This window comes from Neoarius graeffei, chromosome 15 (assembly GCF_027579695.1).
Source record: "Neoarius graeffei isolate fNeoGra1 chromosome 15, fNeoGra1.pri, whole genome shotgun sequence".
Taxonomy (NCBI): Eukaryota; Metazoa; Chordata; class Actinopteri; order Siluriformes; family Ariidae; genus Neoarius; species Neoarius graeffei.
The window spans coordinates 38,174,220-38,196,454 of record NC_083583.1 but is presented as its reverse complement, the minus strand read 5'-3'; the positions used below and the strand labels follow the sequence as shown (position 1 = coordinate 38,196,454).

Sequence of the window (22,235 nt, the reverse complement as noted above, 5' to 3'; positions counted from 1 at the left end):
CCCAATTCCACAACTGTAGTAATCCATATTATGTCAAAAACTGCTCAACTAAGTAAAGAGAAACGACATCCATTATTATTTTATGACATGAAGGGTCTTTTAACTAATAAAAAAAAAAAACAATGAATTAGGTGTATCCAAATGTTATACTGTATATATATATATATACACATACATACACACACACACACGGGCAGCACGGTGGTGTAGTGGTTAGCACTGTCGCCTCACAGCAAGAAGGTTCTGGATTTGAGCCCAGTGGCCAGCGAGGACCTTTCTGTGCGGAGTTTGCATGTTCTCCCCGTGTCTGTGTGGGTTTCCTCCGGGTGCTCCGGTTTCCCCCACAGTCCAAAGACATGCAGGTTAGGCTAACTGGTGACTCTAAATTGACTGTAGGTGTGAATGGTTGTCTGTGTCTGTGTTAGCCCTGTGATAACCTGGCGACTTGTCCAGGGTGTACCCCACCCCTCACCCATAGTCAGCTGGGATAGGCTCCTGCGACCCTGTAGAACAGGATAAGCGGCTGCAGATATACTAGTGCATCTCAAAAAATTAGAATACCATGAAAAAGTTCCTTTTTTTCATAATTTAATTCAAAAAGGTAAACTTTCATATATTCTATATTCATTACATGTAAAGTGAAATATTTAAAGCCTTTTTTGTTTTAATTTTGATGATTATGGCTTATAGCTCATGAAAATCAGAAATCCAGTATCTCAAATTATTAGAATATTCCCTAAGATCAATCAAAAAAAGAATTTACAATACAGAAATGTCCAACTTATGAAAAGTATATTCATTTATACACTCAATACTTGGTTGGGGCTCCTTTACCATGAATTACTGTATCAATGCGGTGTGGCATGGAGGTGATCAGCCTGTGGCACTGCTGAGGTGTTATTGAAGCCCAGGTTGCTTTGATAGCGGCCTTCAGCGTATCTGTATTTGACAATACCCCATAGATTCTCTATGGGGTTCAGGTCAGGCAAGTTGGCTGGCCAATCAAACACAGTAATATCATGGTCAGCAAACCATTTGGTAGTAGTTTTGGCACTGTGGGTAGGTGCTAAGTCCTGCTGGAAAAGGAAATCAGCATCTCCAAAAAGCTTGTCAGCAGATGGAAGCATGAAGTGCTCTAAAATCTCCTGGTAGATGGCTGTGTTGACTTTGGACTTGATAAAATACAGTGGACCAACACCAGCAGATGACATCACAGATGACATCACAGACTGTGGAAACTTCACACTGTGCTTCAAACACCTTGGATTATGTGCCTCTCCACTCTTCCTCCAGACTCTAGAACCGTGATTTCCAAATTAAATGCAAAATGTACTTTCATCTGAAAAGAGGACTTTGGACCACTGAGCAACAGTCCATTTCTTTCTCTCCTTAGCCCAGATAAGACACTTCTGACATTGTCTCTGGCTCAGGAGTAGCTTGATATTAGGAATGCGAAAGTTGTATCCCCTTTCTTGAAGATGTCTGTTCGTGATGGGTCTTGATACACTGACACCAGCCTCAGTCCACTCCTTGTGAAGCTCTCCCAAGTTCTTGAATCAACTTTGCTTGACAATCCTCTCAAGACTGCGGCCATCCCTGTTGCTTGTGCACCTTTTCCAGCCACCCTTTTCGGCAATGACCTTTTGTGGCTTACCCTCCTTGTGGAGGGCATCAGTGATCATCTTCTGGACAACAGTCAAGTCAGCAGTCTTCCCCATGATTGTGGTTGTGTGTACTGAACTAGACTGAGAGATACACTGTGTTCATATTGTTTTACTCAAACTCGAAATGAAATATTCTAATATTTTGAGATGGGTTTTTTTTATGTTTTTGTACTGTATGCCATACTGATTAAAATTAAAATAGAAAAATGCTTGAAACATTTTAGTTTATGTGTAATGAGTCTATAATATATAACATTTTCACTTTCTTAAATAACTGATGGAAAATATTGAACTTTTTCACAATATTCTAATTTTTTGAGATGCACTAGTATATATATATACATACATACATACACACACAGTGTGGGAAATAAGGCTGGACTGGCTGGCATTTACCAGTAATTTTTGCATTTGTCCGTCTGTATTTAGGAAAGCATCAAACTGGATGGCCCATGAAAAACTGTAAGAATATGGGTCTAATCTACTTCTAATTTTCTTCCAAATGTTACACTGGGTGAATACATTATGACGTAGCACGTCCTGTGAAACGGGGGCCCCGCAGGCGCGACTTTAAAAATTCATAACTTGGCCACCGATGGTCCTAGCCCTGCCAAAATTTACAGGCCTGTCCCTCTCCCTGAGCCCTTTCAAACCAGTCCAGACACGACCCGGTACAACCATGGTTTGACCTGCTATTCCCCCTGGAGCCCCAGAAAAACTTTAACACGAGCTCTGGCTCAAGCCAGCATTTAAAAATTCATAACTTGCCCACCGAAGGTCCTAGCACTTCCAAAATTTACAGGCACCTCCCTCTCCCCAAGGGGTACACTAAATAAGACAATAATAATACAATCAGTATTCACTGTTCTTCTCATTGCACAATGCAGCTGAACTAGTGTTTTCGGGTTGACAGTATCTGATTGATCCAGTCAGTTGATTAAGAGTTCAGTTTATATGAAACTTTGCAGTACAGTATTATGCTACAGGGCTCAAAATTCGCGGTGGTCCGGTCGCCCGAGGCGACGTAATTTGTCATTTGGCGAGTAATTCCTGTCACTAGCCAGCCCAGCTGGCTAGTTGAAATTAAAAAAGATATATGAAGCGAAGATTCAGACACACCGTCAACTAAAGCCGCCACATGTTAAGCGCGTGCCGTGTCTGTGTTCATCGATGTGTTTATCGGCAGGACGGTCAGGCTGTCGGCTTTTTCACTACTGCGCATGCATATAACAGACATCCCAAGTGTCCAGGAAGTTCCAGGAGTCTCCCGCATATTGATAGCGGCTCCCTGATGCCCGCAAATTGGAGAATATCTCCCGGAATCTAGAGCAAGCGAGCAAGAGCGTGCACGCGAAACATTAATGTCTGCCTCGCGCATATGACGGAGTGCGCGAGGGAAACTGCGCGTGTGCCTGTTCATGAAGCGCATGCTAGACAAAGAGCATCCTGATTGGTTTACAGACATCCCAACCTGCAGACCGGGGGAAAAAGTCCAATATATTATTATTTGTTGATATTATATTATGGTGCTCTGTGTTGTTCTCATTTATATATTTAACAACAGTATCAAAATACTCCGGTTCTTGAGATAAATGCACATTAGTCATGAACAACGGCAGGCCCGGCGCCGTGGGGGGGCGAAAGGGGGTGTCGCCCCCTCGTGGCTACAGCCCCGCCCCCTCAACGGAGACTCAGATCACTTAATTGTTTTCTTATGAAAATATAATGTATGATAGACGTATTAATAATTTGCATTTTCAAATACGAAATATTAAGTGGTTGCGCACTGCACAAAAATACATTTCACATAAATCACTACTAAAACTGGCACAGTAGAACAAATCTGATTGGTTGTTATGATTCTTACGTTGCAATCGTAGAATTCAACTGTATTAAGGTAGGATTATTTCAAAAAACCTGAATTTAATATTAACCCTGTTTTAGACATATGTATCAATCCTAACTACTGGGGACTAGCTATTGTGGGTGTGTGTGTGAAATGCTGACACAGCTGCGCACACACAGACCTGTGATAAGGACAAGGGGCGGGGTCGTGCGGGCGGGGGTTTTACATGTACACTTACAAGTGCACTGTCTCTGCAATATCCTGCAATATGCAGTCAGTTTGCGGGAGTAGTCTTTCCCCTTCCGAATTAAACCAATTCAATCACAATATTGTGAATCCATTTTCTTTCTTTGTAGGCTAAGTTTATCTCCGTTTATGTTGGTGTATGTGTTCATATATAGTCCGCTTTGTGCGCAAATAGCGTAAGAATATGTGTTGTTGACGTCACCCCCCATGCAGCGGGGGTGAAAATTCATCACTTCAGAGTGTTTAGTCCCCTACACGCCTAAACTGGGATCGCGGATTAAGTGATTAGCGTTGACTCGGTGCGAGTCAGGAAGGCTATTACTGGTGCAGCCGCGGGGTCTGTTGATTTTTTTAAATTATGATTTTGGCCGCCGAGCCAAGTACCTTAGACTTGCATTGGCGTTTTGTTTTCATGCCGCGGAGCTATTTGTATGTATTTTAAATTTAAAGGACTTGCCTGTAGGTTTGTGTGTGTTTTTTTGTTTGGCATCTTTCCGGTTGTACCGCGTGTCTGAGAAAATCGGAGGGGAGGGGTAACAGGTGGGCACGGGTGTTGATAAAGCGCAACTGCCCTGGTAATATGTCACATGATTTTCCCAGACTAAAGCAACCTTCGGGGCCGTGGTTTTGTGGTTGGCGCAGTTAATTGTTTGAAACACGTTGTCAGACCGCCATCATTACTACACACTATATGAAAAATATTTGCCCCCTTGCGATTTCTAATTGCCCCCTTAGTAAACTGTTCCTGGCGCCAGGCCTGAACAACGGTAACTACTCTCTTTTGTGTTATTTTTGACAGAAGTAAAATCAGGGGTGAAAGTAAGCCAGTCCTGGCCGGTCCGGCGTACCACTAAAAGATTTGGCCGTACCGGAAAGAAAAATTATACTGTCTCTGAAAAAAATGCACTTTCAGCATAACACACCTGCTAACGTCAATTTACCAAAAGCAACACGTTTTCCTCAATATACATTGCATATAACTCGTTCTGACCTGTCTCTGAATTATGTCTGAAGTGAATTCCTTCCATGTTTCACTCGACAGACAGCGTGCGAGATGGTGTGCGGAGCCCACTGCTTAACCATCTTGTGCCAACGTGCGCAGCTGGTATCCAAAGTGTTTTAGTAGACAGAATGTCCAAAATGAAAAGTTAGTTTTCAACTGTTCAGCTAAAAATTTTTTTATTAAAACGATTGTGTTGTTGAAATGATGTGTTTGCAATTTATTTATAATCAAAAACTGATACAGGTGGATGAAAGAGTGATAGCGTGATAAAGTACTATACTAGTACTACTGAGTGATAGGGAGTCCTAGTGAATGCTTGATAAGTAGACAATAATAAATAATTAGGTGTATTTTTCGGCGCTCACTGCGCGCGCGCACTATGACTCAAAATAATAGTAATGGCAAGAAATAAAAGTTACTTTCACCCCTGAGTAAAATTCATACATGAACAAATTTTGGCGAGTTGATTTTCTGTTTGGCTAGTTACTTTGGAAGGTAACTAGTCCGGCTGGCTGGTGAAAAAATATACGAATTTCGAGGCCTGTGTTAAGTGCCAAACTGCCAATCAGTGGTTATGTTATTATCTCATCTCATTATCTCTAGCCGCTTTATCCTTCTACAGGGTCGCAGGCAAGCTGGAGCCTATCCCAGCTGAACTACGGGCGGAAGGCGGGGTACACCCTGGACAAGTCGCCAGGTCATCACAGGGCTGACACATAGACACAGACAACCATTCACACTCACATTCACACCTACGGTCAATTTAGAGTCACCAGTTAACCTAATCTGCATGTCTTTGGACTGTGGGGGAAACTGGAGCACCCGGAGGAAACCCACGCAGACACGGGGAGAACATGCAAACTCCACACAGAAAGGCCCTCGCCGGCTCCGAACCCAGGACCTTCTTGCTGTGAGGCGACAGCGCTAACCACTACACCACCGTGCCGCCCATATGTTATTATTATGTGCATTTTTTTTCATTCATAATAAGAATGACATAGTCATGTGCTTTGTATGATGTAGATTTATATTTTAATAGAGTTTTTATTTTCTTCTATTGTCTAAGTTCTAGTCCAGCAGATTTTAGCCTCACCATTTTGACAACTCATGTCTAGTCAGCAGGAAAACACTGGGAGTGATGTCACTGGAGTGAAATATCGGGAATTATTCTACATACAGGACACTTTTTCGATGGACTAAAAACGTATTCTATTCCCTTCTAGCGGGTTTCATTCATTTGGTTTGATAGCATGCAATATTGCTAGCATATCGCTTATTCTATGTGTATTACGTCACTCTACCCAATGGAGAATGAGCGTGCAATATTGTTACGATATTGCACGTTGTCAAGACAACACGATGTCACACGTTAGAGACGTAAAACTTCCGCGCTAGCAAGCGACTGTGACAATTTGTACACAAACATGGCCACCAGGTTTGCTTTGTTAGAAACGGAAGACTTTGAGAGAATTTTGGCTGCCAGGTAGCTCCATTGTGTGTAGTTGTCGATGTTGATTTTAAAAGTAACTGAGTAAATTACACAGGGAAATGAATACTTAAAGCTAGACTGCCTTTCAGATTTTTCAACTGTAGGTCATAAAAAGAATTTTCCCTGACAACCAATTATTTTTGTTTAGCAGACCGAAAGCTACTGAATTCGAGTCACAGACTTCCAATTTTATTAGGATTTTAAAATAGAATAATTAATGAATTTAGGGCCATGTGGCCCTAAATTCTCCACTATTTTTTCTTGCTTCACCATGACGCAACACAAGCTACTACGTCATGGTGGTGGTGGGCTTTCCCTGTTCACACAAGGCATTGTGGGATACAAATTTTCTAACAAGAGAGAACAATAGAGGACGTGAGTGTGCGAATGAAACTGGACAGACCGACTACAGTCATGGAAAGCAAGAAGAAAAACGCTATGTTGCGAGAGGAAGGAAACGCAGGACCAAACTAATAAATATCGGTAGTCAGCGAGCACCTCGGTGTGATCAGCTGTTCGTTTAGAGACAGAATGATGTAACTGTCAGTGCACAGTCAAGGTAAACCTGTAGATGGCAGTAATGCAACACTGGATGCCAGCTGCTGTAAAACTCTAAAGATGAAGATGATGACTAAAGTAAGCGTGCAGATGCGCACACGGACTTCCTCTGTCTGCTTGACTGCGCAAAGTGAGTGATTTCATGCACATTATTTGCAAGGGAGTCCCCTCAAATTAAATAACTTCCCAGCCACAGAATGGCCTGGTGGTTTTTTTTTTTATTAGATATTACAGGAATAAACATATACAGTGGTGCTTGAAAGTTTGTGAACCCTTTCGAATTTTCTATATTTCTGCGTAAATATGACCTAAAACATCAGATTTTCACACAAGTCCTAAAAGTAGATAAAGAGAACCCAGTTAAACAAATGAGACAAAAATATTATACTCGGTCATTTATTTATTGAGGAAAATGGTCCAATATTACATATCTGTGAGTGGCAAAAGTATGTGAACCTCTAGGATTAGCAGTTAATTTGAAGGTGACATTAGAGTCAGGTGTTTTCAATCAATGGGATGACAATCAGGTGTGAGTGGGCACCCTGTTTTATTTAAAGAACAGGGATCTATCAAAGTCTGATCTTCACAACACATGTTTGTGGAAGTGTATCACAGTACGAACAAAGGAGATTTCTGAGGACCTCAGAAAAAGCGTTGCTGATGCTCATCAGGCTGGAAAAGGTTACAAAACCATCTCTAAAGAGTTTGGACTCCACCAATCCACAGTCAGACAGATTGTGTACAAATGGAGGAAATTCAAGACCATTGCTACCCTCCCCAGGAGTGGTCGACCAACAAAGATCACTCCAAGAGCAAGGCGTGTAATAGTCGGTGAGGTCACAAAGGACCCCAGGGTAACTTCTAAGCAACTGAAGGCTTATCTCACATTGGCTAATGTTAATGTTCATGAGTTCACCATCAGGAGAACACTGAACAACAATGGTGTGCATGGCAGGGTTGCAAGGAGAAAGCCACTGCTCTCCAAAAAAAACCATTGCTGCTCATCTGCAGTTTGCTAAAGATCACGTGGACAAGCCAGAAGGCTATTGGAAAAATGTTTTGTGGACAGATGAGACCAAAATAGAACTTTTTGGTTTAAATGAGAAGCGTTATGTTTGGAGAAAGGAAAACACTGAATTCCAGCATAAGAACCTTATCCCATCTGTGAAACATGGTGGTGGTAGTATCATGGTTTGGGCCTGCTTTGCTGCATCTGGGCCAGGATGGCTTGCCATCATTGATGGAACAATGAATTCTGAATTATACCAGCGAATTCTAAAGGAAAATGTCAGGACATCTGTCCATGAACTGAATCTGAAGAGAAGGTGGGTCATGCAGCAAGACAACGACCCTAAGCACACAAGTCATTCTACCAAAGAATGGTTAAAGAAGAATAAAGTTAATGTTTTGGAATGGCCTAGTCAAAGTCCTGACCTTAATCCAATTGAAATGTTGTGGAAGGACCTGAAGCAAGCAGTTCATGTGAGGAAACCCACCAACATCCCAGAGTTGAAGCTGTTCTGTACTGAGGAATGGGCTAAAATTCCTCCAAGCTGGTGTGCAGGACTGATCAACAGTTACTGGAAACGTTTCGTTGCAGTTATTGCTGCACAAGGGGGTCACACCAGGTACTGAAAGCAAAGGTTCACATACTTTTGCCTCTCACAGATATGTAATATTGGATCATTTTCCTCAATAAATAAATGACCAAGTATAATATTTTTGTCTCATTTGTTTAACTGGGTTCTCTTTATCTACTTTCAGGACTTGTGTGAAAATCCAATGATGTTTTAGGTCATATTTATGCAGAAATATAGAAAATTCTAAAGGGTTCACAAACTTTCAAGCACCACTGTATCACAATGACCAAATTTCAGAGGGAACTAAATTTCACCATTTTTATGAAATCAAAAGGCTGTCTACTTTTACGTATGAGTGAAAAATACTGTGGCAAATGTGCGTGGAAGAAGAGTCTGGAGACAGAAATCTTAGTTTCTCAGTCGTTAGCCTGTGCTACTAGCTCTCAATAGCACTGGCTTGACTGTGCTAGTGTTGGCCTTCACTAACACTACCGCTGAATGAAGGTAACTGGACTGCTGCGCTAACAGCACCGAGTCGCGGGTAAGCTAGCACTGGCCTTCGAGAATGCTGATATGAAGAGAGTGTGTATGTATAATAATAATAATATTGGCTGGCTTTGAGGGTGTCGTGGCTCAGGTGGATGGGGCGCCGTCCCATGGGTCCGGGGACCTGGGTTTGGTTCCAGCCCGGGGTCGTTTCCCGATCCCTCCCCGTCTCTCTCTCCCACTCGTTTCCTGTCTCTGCACTGTCCTATCCAATAATAATAAAGGTGAAAAAAGCCCCCAAAAAATCTTTAAAATATATATATATATTGGCTGGCTTTATTCAGTGGTCTATCAGATTTTTTCCATTCAGCTAGCATGATACTGATAGCCACGCACCTCGTCGGCTATCAGCGCATATCTGACTCAATTTTGTGGAATACCTGTTATATATATTCCTGTTTAATACCGTATATTAATACTTAGATTTTTTTTCTTGGAACACATTTACTTAGGTTAGATTTCTCTTATCAGTGCGAGATTACACAAAATAACCTTTTGCAGCTACTGACAGCTCGGGTGGATATTGGTGAATTTATTTCAAACCTTTCTGATGGCAAGGAATTATTCAGGCTTTTCAAATCTGAATGCTGTTTAAAAGACTGCACTGCTTTACTGGCTCACAGCTGGGCGTCACTTCTCTTAAGCAGGATAGATTTCAGCTTAACAGGAAATTATTAGCTATGAATCTTGTTCCTCAGATGACTTCCACAGCACTCTAGAGAGATATTCAGGGTAAGCCAGTTCACTTGGGTTCTATGTACTTTGCAATAATGGTGAATAAAAGAACCTCCTAAATTATATTCATCCAGCTCACAGTCTGTAACAGCTATATTGTTACAGACTTCCAGAACCACTTTCTACTCATTTTTGTTGCCTTTTTAATGAAAAAGCATTCAATACGTATTCAGGCTTCCCCTGTGTATTACTTAATATGCCCTTTAGACACTGTTATTTTTATACCTCATATCCATATTCGTTCAGAAGTGACACTGTATTACTACTTGAGGTTTTGACTGATACTAAACATTTTTAACTCTCTACTACTAACTCGCCAAAGAGCTTTTTAACCGTGTATGATAATGCATAAATAGTCTCCTGTAAGAGTGTACTGTAGAATGAACTATTCTGTTACCTTGCTGACTCCCACTGCTGGCCTATAACCAGAAAGTTACCAGCAGTAAGAATCTTAGCAAGCAGTTTTAGCTAACTAATTAAGCAGCGTGTAATCATATCTAAGTAAAGATGCCTATTCTGTTCATTTTTTTGACAGTTGGCAGAGAAATTTGACTCTGTCCTTTATGAAGTATGTGAATTTCATTTGATTAACCAAATGACATATTCATCATTCTTATGTTTACTACTAAGCAATGGATGTACAGTGGTGCTTGAAAGTTTGTGAACCCTTCAGAATTTTCTATATTTCTGCATAAATATGACCTAAAATATCATCAGATTTTCACAAAAGTCCTAAAAGTAGATAAAGAGAACCCAGTTAAACAAATTAGACAAAAATATTATACTTGGTCATTTATTTATTGAGGAAAATTATCCAGTATTGCATACCTGTGAATGGCAAAAGTATGTGAACCTTTGCTTTCAGTATCTGGTGTGACCCCCTTGTGCAGCAATAACTGCAACTAAACGTTTCCGGTAAATGTCGCTCAGTCCTGCACACCGGCTTGGAGGAATTTTAGCCCATTCCTCCATACAGAACAGCTTCAACTCTGGGATGTTGGTGGGTTTCCTCACATGAACTGCTCACTTGTCCTTCCACAACATTTCGATTGGATTAAGGTCAGGACTTTGACTAGGCCATTCCAAAACATTAACTTTATTCTTCTTTAACCATTCTTTGGTAGAACAACTTGTGTGCTTACGGTCGTTGTCTTGCTGCATGACCCACCTTCTCTTGAGATTCAGTTCATGGACAGATGTCCTGACATTTTCCTTTAGAATTCGCTGGTATAATTCAGAATTCATTGTTCCATCAGTAATGGCAAGCCGTCCTGGCCCAGATGCAGCAAAACAGGCCCAAACCATGATACTACCACCACCATGTTTTACAGATGGGATAAGGTTCTTATGCTGGAATGCAGTGTTTTCCTTTCTCCAAACGTAACGCTTCTCATTTAAACCAAATATTCTATTTTGGTTTCATCCGTCCACAAAACATTTTTCCAATAGCCTTCTGGCTTGTCCACGTGATCTTTAGCAAACTGCAGACGAGCAGCAATGTTCTTTTTGGAGAGCAGTGGCTTTCTCCTTGCAACCCTGCCATGCACACCATTATTCCTCAGTGTTCTCCTGATGGTGGACTCATGAACATTAACATTAGCCAATGTGAGATAAGCCTTCAGTTGCTTAGAAGTTACCCTGGGGTCCTTTGTGACCTCACCGACTATTACACGCCTTGCTCTTGGAGTGATCTTTGTTGGTCGACCACTCCTGGGGAGGGTAACAATGGTCTTGAATTTCCTCCATTTGTACACAATCTGTCTGACTGTGGATTGGTGGAGTCCAAACTCTTTAGAGATGGTTTTGTAACCTTTTCCAGCCTGATGAGCATCAACAACGCTTTTTCTGAGGTCCTCAGAAATCTCCTTTGTTCATGCCATGATACACTTCCACAAGCATGTGTTGTGAAGATCAGACTTTGATAGATCCCTGTTCTTTAAATAAAACAGGGTGCCCACTCACACCTGATTGTCATTGAAAACACCTGACTCTAATTTCACCTTAAAATTAACTGCTAATCCTAGAGGTTCACATACTTTTGCCACTCACAGATATGTAATATTGGATCATTTTCATCAATACATAAATCTCATCTCATCATCTCTAGCCGCTTTATCCTGTTCTACAGGGTCACAGCCAAGTTGGAGCCTATCCCAGCTGACTACGGGCGAAAGGCGGGGTACACCCTGGACAAGTCGCCAGGTCATCACAGGGCTGACACATAGACACAGACAACCATTCACACTCACATTCACACCTACGGTCAATTTAGAGTCACCAGTTAACCTAACCTGCATGTCTTTGGACTGTGGGGGAAACCGGAGCACCCGGAGGAAACCCACGCGGACACGGGGAGAACATGCAAACTCCACACAGAAAGGCCCTTGCCGGCCACGGGGCTCGAACCCGGACCTTCTTGCTGTGAGGCGACAGCGCTAACCACTACACCACCGTGCCGCCTCAATACATAAATGATCAAGTATAATATTTTGTCTCATTTGTTTAACTGGGTTCTCTTTATCTACTTTTAGGACTTGTGTGAAAATCTGATGATGTTTTAGGTCATATTTATGCAGAAACGTAGAAAATTCTAAAGGGTTCATAAACTTTCAAGCACCACTGTACTGTTCCCTATTAGCAATTGATGTACTGATCTATATTTAACAGATATACTTTAAGTAGGGTCCTGGGAACCAATGGTTGAGAGAGTTAATAAATGAGCCCTTTCCAGATATGAATGTCAGTGTCAATCCTTTTGTGCTTTGGACCCCATATCTTGTTAAATCTTATTCATTTCTATGACCCAAACACCATGTCTCTTGTAGATGATATGCTTATTATTATGCTAGATTTTATATGTGGGCCATTTTCAAGTTATTCCTGCATTATATCATGTCTCTAATAATTCCAGGAAACCAGTATTTATTAAGTATTTTAAAAACATGAGTGAAAAGCAGTTTTAGCATGCTATTTCCTGTTTTGATCGCTAAATTTTCCCCTCGCCAATATTCTCTTGTCACTGCGTATTACTACTCCCATGTTGCTTGGTGTGCTTATTTTTGGTATGAGCCTTTTTCATGATGGTGAAGAATGTTACATAAGGGCTGAATTATATCGAGCCTCATTTTACTGGAGGTCAAAACTACTATCAGTGAGGATAGATCACTTTGTTTTCCTCATGCCATGACTTTTTAGCTGTGACTTATAGCTTTGGAGTTAACACCAGAAGCTACGCACAGACAACAATCATAAGCATGATGGAAAGGTCAGTGAGAGGGGACAGGCTTGTTACAAGGCAAGGCAAGTTTATTTATATAGCACATTTCATACACAATGGCAGTTCAATGTGCTTTACAGAAGTAAAAACAAAAACAGTAAACAATAGAGAAATAAAATTACATAAAATAATTTTATTTTTATTCTAAAACAATTAATTAAAATAATTAAAAGAAAATAAGAATTAAACAATAGTAGAAATAAAATAATAAAATAAAGTAGAAATAGGAGGAGAAAAAAATAGAATAGAACAAAGAATAAAATAAAATAAAGTTAAAATTAAAGTAAATTTAAAACATGCAGAGAAGGTAAAAATTATAAATAAAAAAAAAAGAAGACAATATTAATTATTTAACAGAAAGCATCTGAAAACAGCTTGGTCTTTAACCTAGATTTAACACTGCCAACAGCAGGAGCATTTTTAATGTCCTCTGGCAGTTGGTTCCATAGCTGCACTGCATAGTAGCTAAAAGCTGCTTCACCATACTTTGTTTTAACAACTGGTTTTAATAGTACATTTTTCTGTTTTGATCTGGTAGATCTGATTGGGTTAGGCCGCTGCAACATATCAGAGAGGTAATTGGGCCCTGTACCATTTAGAGATTTATACACCAGCAGCAATATTTTAAAGTCAATTCTGTAGCTTACTGGAAGCCAGTGAAGGGACCTTAGAATTGGAGTAATGTGCTCTGTTCTTTTTGTTCGTGTGAGAACCCTAGCCACTGCATTTTGAACCAGCTGAAGTCGTTTGATGGTCTTTTTTGGCAGGCCTGTGAAAAGGCCATTGCAGTAATTAACCCTACTAGAGATGAAGGCATGTATTAGTTTTTCCAGATCATTTTTTGACACAAGTCCTCTTAGTTTGGAAATGTTTTTTAGGTGATAAAATGCCGTTTTAGTGATTGCTTTCATGTGACTGTCAAAGTTTAGCTCGCTGTCAATGAAAACACCAAGATTTTTAACCATTTCTTTAGTTTTCATCCCTTTTGTGTCAAGAATAGTGGTAATCTTGAGTCTTTCATCTTTTTTTCCAAATAGAATTACTTCTGTTTTATCTGTGTTCAGCTGAAGAAAATTTTGTGACATCCAGCTATTGATGTGATCAACACACTGGTAGAGACATTCAAGGGGGGCATAATCATTAGGTGATAGAGCGAAATAAATTTGGGTGTCATCTGCATAGCAGTGATACAAAATTGAATTTTTATTGATAATTTGCCCAAGTGGGAGCATATAAAGGTTGAAAAGTAATGGTCCAAGAATCGACCCCTGGGGGACACCACAGGTCAAGGACATTGACGTTGAGGAACAATTTCCCAGGGTAACAGAGAAGCTTCTATCTGTTAAGTATGAATTTAACCAATTGATAACTTTACCAGTCAATCCAACCCAGTGTTCAAGTCGATATAGCAGTATGTTGTGATCAATAGTATCAAAAGCTGCACTGAGGTCCAGGTTACAGTAATGTGGCTTGTATTAAAATGTTCTGACGGACTATTTTTATATTTGTGCAATCTGTATTCGTTCAACAGTTTCAGACAAAACGTGATAAAAAAAACACTTTGGGCTGCATAGAATAAAATCTGCTCCTTTCTCTTGTGTTGCACTAGAGGTTTTAAAAAGGGTAAACCTGAAACCTGGATATTATACAGAACAAGAAGAATTTGCTCGTGGGGTTTATTTTTTGTCGTTTTGAATGTGTTTGAGTCGAATGATATACAGAGCTGTAAAATGTCTGTAACCATTATTCTATAGATCAAGGAAAAATGCAAAATTTAATGATGTTAGGAAATACTGTGCCTGAAGCAACAGGATGAAACATTTTGTGCTGTTTGATAGTGGCAATAGGCACCTACGAATTTCAGTGTTTTATAACTGACACCATGAGAAAATCAACATTGGTATATCATCTGATACATGCTGTAAACCAAATGTGTGTAAAAATTGTTTTTAAAATGCATGTAATCAATTGCTGGTAATACAACAAATCTCACTACAGGGATGGTCAAACATGAGTTCCTGTCCACAAGTATCTGGATATTTTTCAAATGTTGTTTTGGGTCACTGAAAAGAAAGCCTTTTGTAAAAGGACAAATTTTAAAATACTTTTTTTTTCTAGGTAGACTGGAAAAACATAGGTTTCTGAAAAAGCGGACACCACTGGGTCAATCTGCACATGCATGTGTTATGAATACGCTAGGACTCTGTTTCTCGTAGATGCTGACCGAGTTGTAACTTTGTGGTCTGTAATTTCTTTTTACAATTGTGTCTTTCTGCCATGAAACATTAAGCACGTAGAATGCGTTACACTTAAACTTACAGTGAGTGGCAATAACTCTACAGACGCATTTGTTTATTTAATACATTTTCTTTGCATTCACATGTATAAATATAATGTATTTTGACTTTGTACTTGTAAATGTGAATAAAATGTATACGTTCATGAGGATAAAAAAATGTTTAAAAATATTTTTAAAATGTATCTGTGGCAGTGGGGGCGTGGTCAAGCGTCGGTCTGTGACCGGAGGGCGGAGTCGGGGAAGGTAAGTGGCAGAATCACTGCACCTGAGGTTGATTAATGTGTTTGTGTGCTTCCCCAGTGACCGCGCCCTATTTAAGGAAGAGAGCGAGAGCAGAGCGGGCTCTCTCCCCAACCAGACGACTGTAGTGTGGGTGTGTGTATATATGTGTATAGTTAAGGCTGAAAAGCTAAAATAAACGGGTTTTGTGAACTCAGTTCTGGCCTGCCGTCCTTCTGTGCTCCACCCACCTATCCAAACTGCTACAGTATCATTTAGAAAAAAAAAGAGAAAACAACTCTGACACTATATTTAAAAAAAAAAATCTAACCCAAATCATGTGGTCCTTCTCCAAACTGTTGCAAAGCAGGAAGCCCACGATTGTCTAGCATGTCTTCGTTTGCTGTAGCATTAACATTTCCTTCTACTGGAACTAAGAAGCCCAAACATTTAGCAGTTTGACAAAGTGAGGTCCATAAAGACACGGACCAAGGTAGGTGTGGAAGAAAAGTGCAGTGAGCCCTGACCTCAACCCCACTGAACACCTGAGCTGGATGAATCAGGGCCTGACCTCACCAATGATCTTGTAGCTGAATGAAAAATTTCCACAGCATAAACATAGTTAAACATATGTTTGTTTATACTTATGAATACATACCTTTTGTTTGGATTTATAAGTAGAAAGTCAAAAGGCATTATGTGTGTCAGTAACGGCGCTGAAAACACAAGTTCGGAGCAGCCTCCAAACATGGCCGCTCCAAACTACAAATGCCAAGAGTCACAGCGCCCTCTGTCACCTGATTACTAACTACGCCACCTGAATCTCATTCAGCAATTACTCCCTCACCCATATAAGCTCAGCTCTCACGCCATGTAGTCACGAAGTATTGTTCAGTATTCCCTGTGAACGTACCAAGCCATTTGAGTGCCGCCTGTCTTTCAGTGTATGACCAGTATTTCTGTTTCGTCTCGACCTCGCTTTATCTACGTTGCCCTGATTGCTTGACCCTCACTTGTTTCCTGACTTTGTCTTCTGCACATCAATTCGGCTTTAGTCTGCAGTTTGTTCGGCCCCGGTCTCCCCTGCACCTGCATCCGTAAGTGCCTGCACTCTGACAATGTGTGTAAAATTGAAGGGAATGTATGCACTAGAATTATATTAACTCGTAAAAATGAAAAATATCAGAATACTTATTTCCCTTCTGTACATATCAAGTAAAATATCCATCCATCCATTATCTGTAGCCGCTTATCCTGTCCTACAGGGTCGCAGGCAAGCTGGAGCCTATCCCAGCTGACTATGGGCGAGAGGCGGGGTACACCCTGGACAAGTCGCCAGGTTTGCAGGGCTGACACGGAGACAAACAACCATTCACACCTACAGTCAATTTAGAGCCACCAATTAACCTAACCTGCATGTCTTTGGACTGTGGAGGAAACCGGAGCAAACCGACGCAGACACAGGGAGAACATACAAACTCCATACAGAAAGGCCCTCGCCGGCCGCTGGGCTCGAACCCAGGACCTTCTTACTGTGAGGCGACAGTGCTAACCACTACACCGCCGTGCCGCCCCCAAGTAAAATACTGTTTTGTGAAATTTAATAGGATGTTTTTCTTTGTCAGGTCAATGGATGGGAGAAAAGAGGCTGGTTAATGCTTTCTCAAAAGCCTATTATCAAACTCTTATTTACACCTACCAAACCTATTTCCATCAGGCAATTATGAATAAAAACTAACAGGAATTTGTCCAACCCTGCAATGTTTAACACATACAAAATAGAAACGGTTACTTTGGCAAGAAGTGTGTACAGAGTGCTCAGTTTTAAAATCATGGTCGAAATAACTGTAAAAAGTACTGTGATATATAAAAAGAAAAGAAATATTTTGGCACAGGCGTGGTCAGTACAAATGTGTGTATGTGGTTGAAATTAGTACGTACAGCTCTGGTGACAGACAGGAAGCGGTCGTAGCTGATTAAGACTATGTTGAAGACGGAGGCAGTACAGAGCAGATAGTCCATCACGAGCCACAGCTTGCAGAGACCACGGCCCAGCATCCATCGGCCTGTCAAGATGTAGGGCATGTACACGGGGATACAGAACGCCCCTGAACAAACAATAATAACAGTACATAACATAATGTCTTGAAATAACAAAGAGATTAATTGAGTGAGTCTTCAGCATTTCATTTTCACATCCATATCAGACAAATAATGAACACCATTCATCAGTTTCCTAGATCATCAGAAGCACGGCTTTCAATTCAGATCCGAAACCATTATAAAGCATGAAGCATCTCTCATCTTGGCAGTCAAACACATCATGTGGAGAAGAAAAGGAAATGATACTTTCAGCAACTGCTTCCACTGCAGATGAAAATGAGTCGTACAACACGTTTATTTGAGAGCAATCTTTCACAAATGAATGCCATTGGACAGCCAGGTTCCCCAGTGCAGTTTTTATTACCAGGAATATTTATCTGAGCTGAAGATATTTCTCTTCCTGCTCCTCACTGCAATCTTCGCAACAGTCCGAAGACTCATTTGTCCACAATTACAAGGACACTATTGTATTGTCACTTGTGCATCACTGCTTCCCATACAAACGTTTGAGTGTTCTGTCTAACTCTGAGGCTAAATATTATGTCTTGGCACCTCGACGCTCCAGTTTATAACTCCTTGCAAGCAGAGCATGAAAGTAATAAAACAACCAAAATTAATTTTGTTCTGCTAAAAACACTCCAGAATAGCCAATCCTATTATCTTTTCACAGCACACACACACACACATCATGAGTGGTTTGTGCAAAACGTTATAGTTATAACTCATCTCATCTCATTATCTCTAGCCGCTTTATCCTTCTACAGGGTCGCAGGCAAGCTGGAGCCTATCCCAGCTGACTACGGGCGAAAGGCGGGGTACACCCTGGACAAGTCGCCAGGTCATCACAGGGCTGACACATAGACACAGACAACCATTCACACTCACATTCACACCTACGGTCAATTTAGAGTCACCAGTCAACCTAACCTGCATGTCTTTGGACTGTGGGGGAAACCGGAGCACCCGGAGGAAACCCACGCGGACACGGGGAGAACATGCAAACTCCACACAGAAAGGCCCTCGCCGGCCCCGGGGCTCGAACCCAGGACCTTCTTGCTGTGAGGCGACAGCGCTAACCACTACACCACCGTGCCGCCCTAGTTATAACTCCTATCTTTTTTTTGTATCCTCTCTATTCTTTTCCTCTATATAACTGACTGATTTTTCAGCTGTTGAGACGTAGGTTTTAATCCTCGTGGATGATGAGAAATGGGTGGTAAGAACGTGCTTGGTTCTCTCCAATGGGTTTTGGTACTGTCACCTTTAATCAGCTCTCTTTAGCAACAGTGACAGTCTTGCAGGCACTCTCGGTCTCTTACTGAAGTACTGATTTGGGTGTTTGAAATCTCGCCGGCATTAGACATTGAAACTTCACGTTCCACTTAATCGCTGTGAGCTTCAGGGAACAGCTTCAAAAATTCACACAACAAAGAGAAATCAGACAGAGATACTTAAAGCTCTGACTGGTTTGTTTTGGATACAACATGACAGGGCGTGATGAGTCTTTTCCTCTGTCCTGAAGCTGCCCCCTCACCCCTTCAATAAGCCTACTTAGAGGTGAATGCCAGGGCATCCTCCATGAATGAGGACTTAATGAGTTATATATCAAGTAAAAAATTGGTTTGTGAAATTCAGTCAGGGATTTTTCTGTGTCAGGTCACTGGATGGTAGAAAAGAGACTGGTAATTGCTTTCTCAAAAGCCTATTATCAAACATCACAGTTGCTCTAGTTTTCTGTAATTGTATTATCTGTAACATGATGTTCCCTTGCAATCTTCCATCGCTGACAAGACTTAACTTTCTGGTATTGTTTTAATTTGTGCTTTTTCTCTGGCGTACTCTGTATACCACAGAACTGACCAAATCTCCTGTTTTGTTATACATTTATACACACTTTGCTTGAAAAGAGTGCTATTCATGCTTTATCAGTAAACGTCAGCTTGAACAAAACCTGACAACTATGCGTGTCTTGTTTCTCTCGTTCTCCGAGCTCATAATCAATGACCAACAGGAAAAAGGACAGACTAGGTGGAGATTAAACCCTAACACTTTGACAATGCTGTAATTGTAATTGCATATGATCATATGAAAGGTCAATTTAACAGCACTAGGTTAAGCAAAGATGTGAAATGAATGAAAATTATGGCAAGAGGGTATCAATTTTGCAATTCATTGAATGATTTCCTAATTCCTCACCTGTTCTCCATCGTACAGTATAATAATAATAATAACGAAACAAGGAGGACTTTACCATCCAGACTGATAGGGTGCAAGAGCACACAAGACCAGACATTACTCTAGTAAAGAAAAGAGAGAACAAATGCTTCATCATCGATGTGGCTATATCTGCTGACCATTGAACAGAAAGAAGTCGAGAAGATCGACAGTTACTCCCAGCTGAGACTAGAGATAGCAAGACTGTGGAATAAACAGACACCTGTAGCTTCCGGTGGTAATCGGAGCCTTACGGTCCATACCAAAGAAGCTCGATTACTACCTGGGAAAGATAGAAATAACACCAGACATCACCACCTTACAAAAGAGGATCAGCTAACATCATCAGAAAGGTGCTGTCTGTCTAAGGTTGTGAAGACTTGATGGGCACGCATAAGAACGACTTCCAGTTTAGTAAGACCTTAATTGTAGGAAAACAAGTTTTAGATAATAATAATAATTTCCAGGTTGTTAGTAGATAATGGGGTGGCATGGTGGTGTAGTGGTTAGTACTGTCGCCTCACAGCAAGGAGGTCCTGGGTTCGAGCCCGACAGCCAGCGAGGGCCTTTCTGTGTGGAGTTTGCATGTTCTCCCCGTGTCTGTGTGGGTTTCCTCTGGGTGTTCCGGTTTCCCCTACAGTCCAAAGACATGCAGGTTAGGCTAATTGATGGCGTAGATGTGAATGTGAATGGTTGTTTGTCTCTGTGTCAGCCCTGCGATGACCTGGCAACTTGTCCAGGGTGTAACCGCGAGTTGGCCTAGTGGTTAGCATGGCCGCCTCTCGATGGGAGTTCTACTCACGGTCGGGTCATACCAAAGACCATCATGAAAATGGTACCTACTGCCGTCTGGCAAGGCAGCAATACAGGTGCGAGTGGGGAGTCAAACTCTCGTGGTTACCAAAGGACTAGCCCCCCACTGTAACCCTAGCTATGTAATAGACGGAAATGGAGATTGGCGCTGCCCTATGTGCCACATGGCGTGGGAAGGACTTTGTCCAGGGTGTACCCTGCCTTTCGCCCATAGTCAGCTGGGATAGGCTCCAGCTTGCCTAACAGGATAAGTGGCTGCAGGTAATGGATGGATGGATGGATGGATGGATAGTAGATAATGATCCTTTGGGTTTAGACATGTATAGTTGCAGAACTATAATTGTAATAATGCCACGGTCTAAAGGTTACAGAAGCAGCTGGTTGGACCAAAAGGTTGCTGGTTCGATTCCCTAGACCAGCAGGAATGGCTGAAGTGCCAGCCCATAGTCAGCTGGGATAGGCTCCAGCTTGCCTAACAGGATAAGTGGCTGCAGGTAATGGATGGATGGATAGTAGATAATGATCCTTTGGGTTTAGACATGTAAAGTTGCAGAACTATAATTGTAATAATGCCACGGTCTAAAGGTTACAGAAGCAGCTTTGGGACCAAAAGGTTGCTGGTTCGAGTCCCCAGGGTACTGTATGTCCTGGATAAGAGCATCTGTTAAATGTCATTAACAGGCATCAAAATCAAAAGGACTACCTACCGACCAGAAAATCAGATATAGCCAAATTAAGGAAGAAGTAGTTGCTCTGATTTCGGAGGCTCTTGTCCACGACGAAGGCAAAGATGACCAGCGCGTTTCCGACGACCACCACGACGACCAGGGTCATCATTAAGGCGGCCAGGAGCGCGGTGGTGCCGCCGGGACCCGCCAGCTCAGCACTCGAGTTGGTGTGTCCGGAGAAACAGGTGAGCATGTCGGTCAACTCAAGTCAAACACATGAGGCGACTTTACACACATCACTCGTTTTTCAAAACACATCCAAATGTCTTTCCTTCGACTGAAGGGGATGAATTTTCCGAATCTTGTTTAACACTTTCGTCAAAAATAATAAGTTCACCAGTACATGTAGCACCAGCTAATATAGTTTACTGTAGAAAAAAAGAAGTCACCATGTGAGAAAATATTCCCATTCTCCGAGTGGGAAAGTATCAAGGACCGTTTTCCCCTCCAAAGAACTCCATTCGAGATAAATAAATATACGGAAAAATATAATAATATTATACACACAGTCAGACAGAAGACGCGCTGAGGTGATGAATCAACAGCTCACTGAGCGCGCGCTCGGACAGCGCGTGAGTAAAATTCTTCGCCCCCCCAGCACTAAAGGCTGCGTCCGTCCCAAACCTGCACACTACCCTTTACACAGATTGGTAACTATGGTAACCTACTGTTGAGACGTGCTTATAGTAACATTCTATTAAGTACACTAGAATGAGATTTGGGACGCAGACTCGAGTCACTGAGAAATAAATATAAAGTACAATTAAGACGTGTGAAGGCTGTATGGAAAAATTACACTTGCTAGTTAGTTAGTTAGAATTTTAATTCCAGAATTAAAAAAAATACCCAAACACCACAACTTTTTGAATCTACCATCCTATTATTTGGATGTTGGGCCACTGCCAAGCCACCCAT

At 41.4% G+C, this 22,235-nt stretch overlaps 1 protein-coding gene across 1 annotated transcript in view; it reads right to left on the bottom strand.

The window, feature by feature from the left end:
- Window positions 1-21,513, bottom strand: part of LOC132898838 (histamine H3 receptor) — a 45,933-nt gene extending 24,420 nt beyond the window's left edge. The window contains exons 1-2 of the mRNA XM_060940508.1: window positions 21,300-21,513; window positions 17,404-17,570 (exon numbers count right to left, since the gene is read on the bottom strand). Of these exons, the coding sequence (XP_060796491.1) occupies window positions 17,404-17,570; window positions 21,300-21,513 (381 nt within the window). The remainder of the gene's footprint in view (window positions 1-17,403; window positions 17,571-21,299) is intronic.
- Window positions 21,514-22,235: the final 722 nt, after the last annotated feature.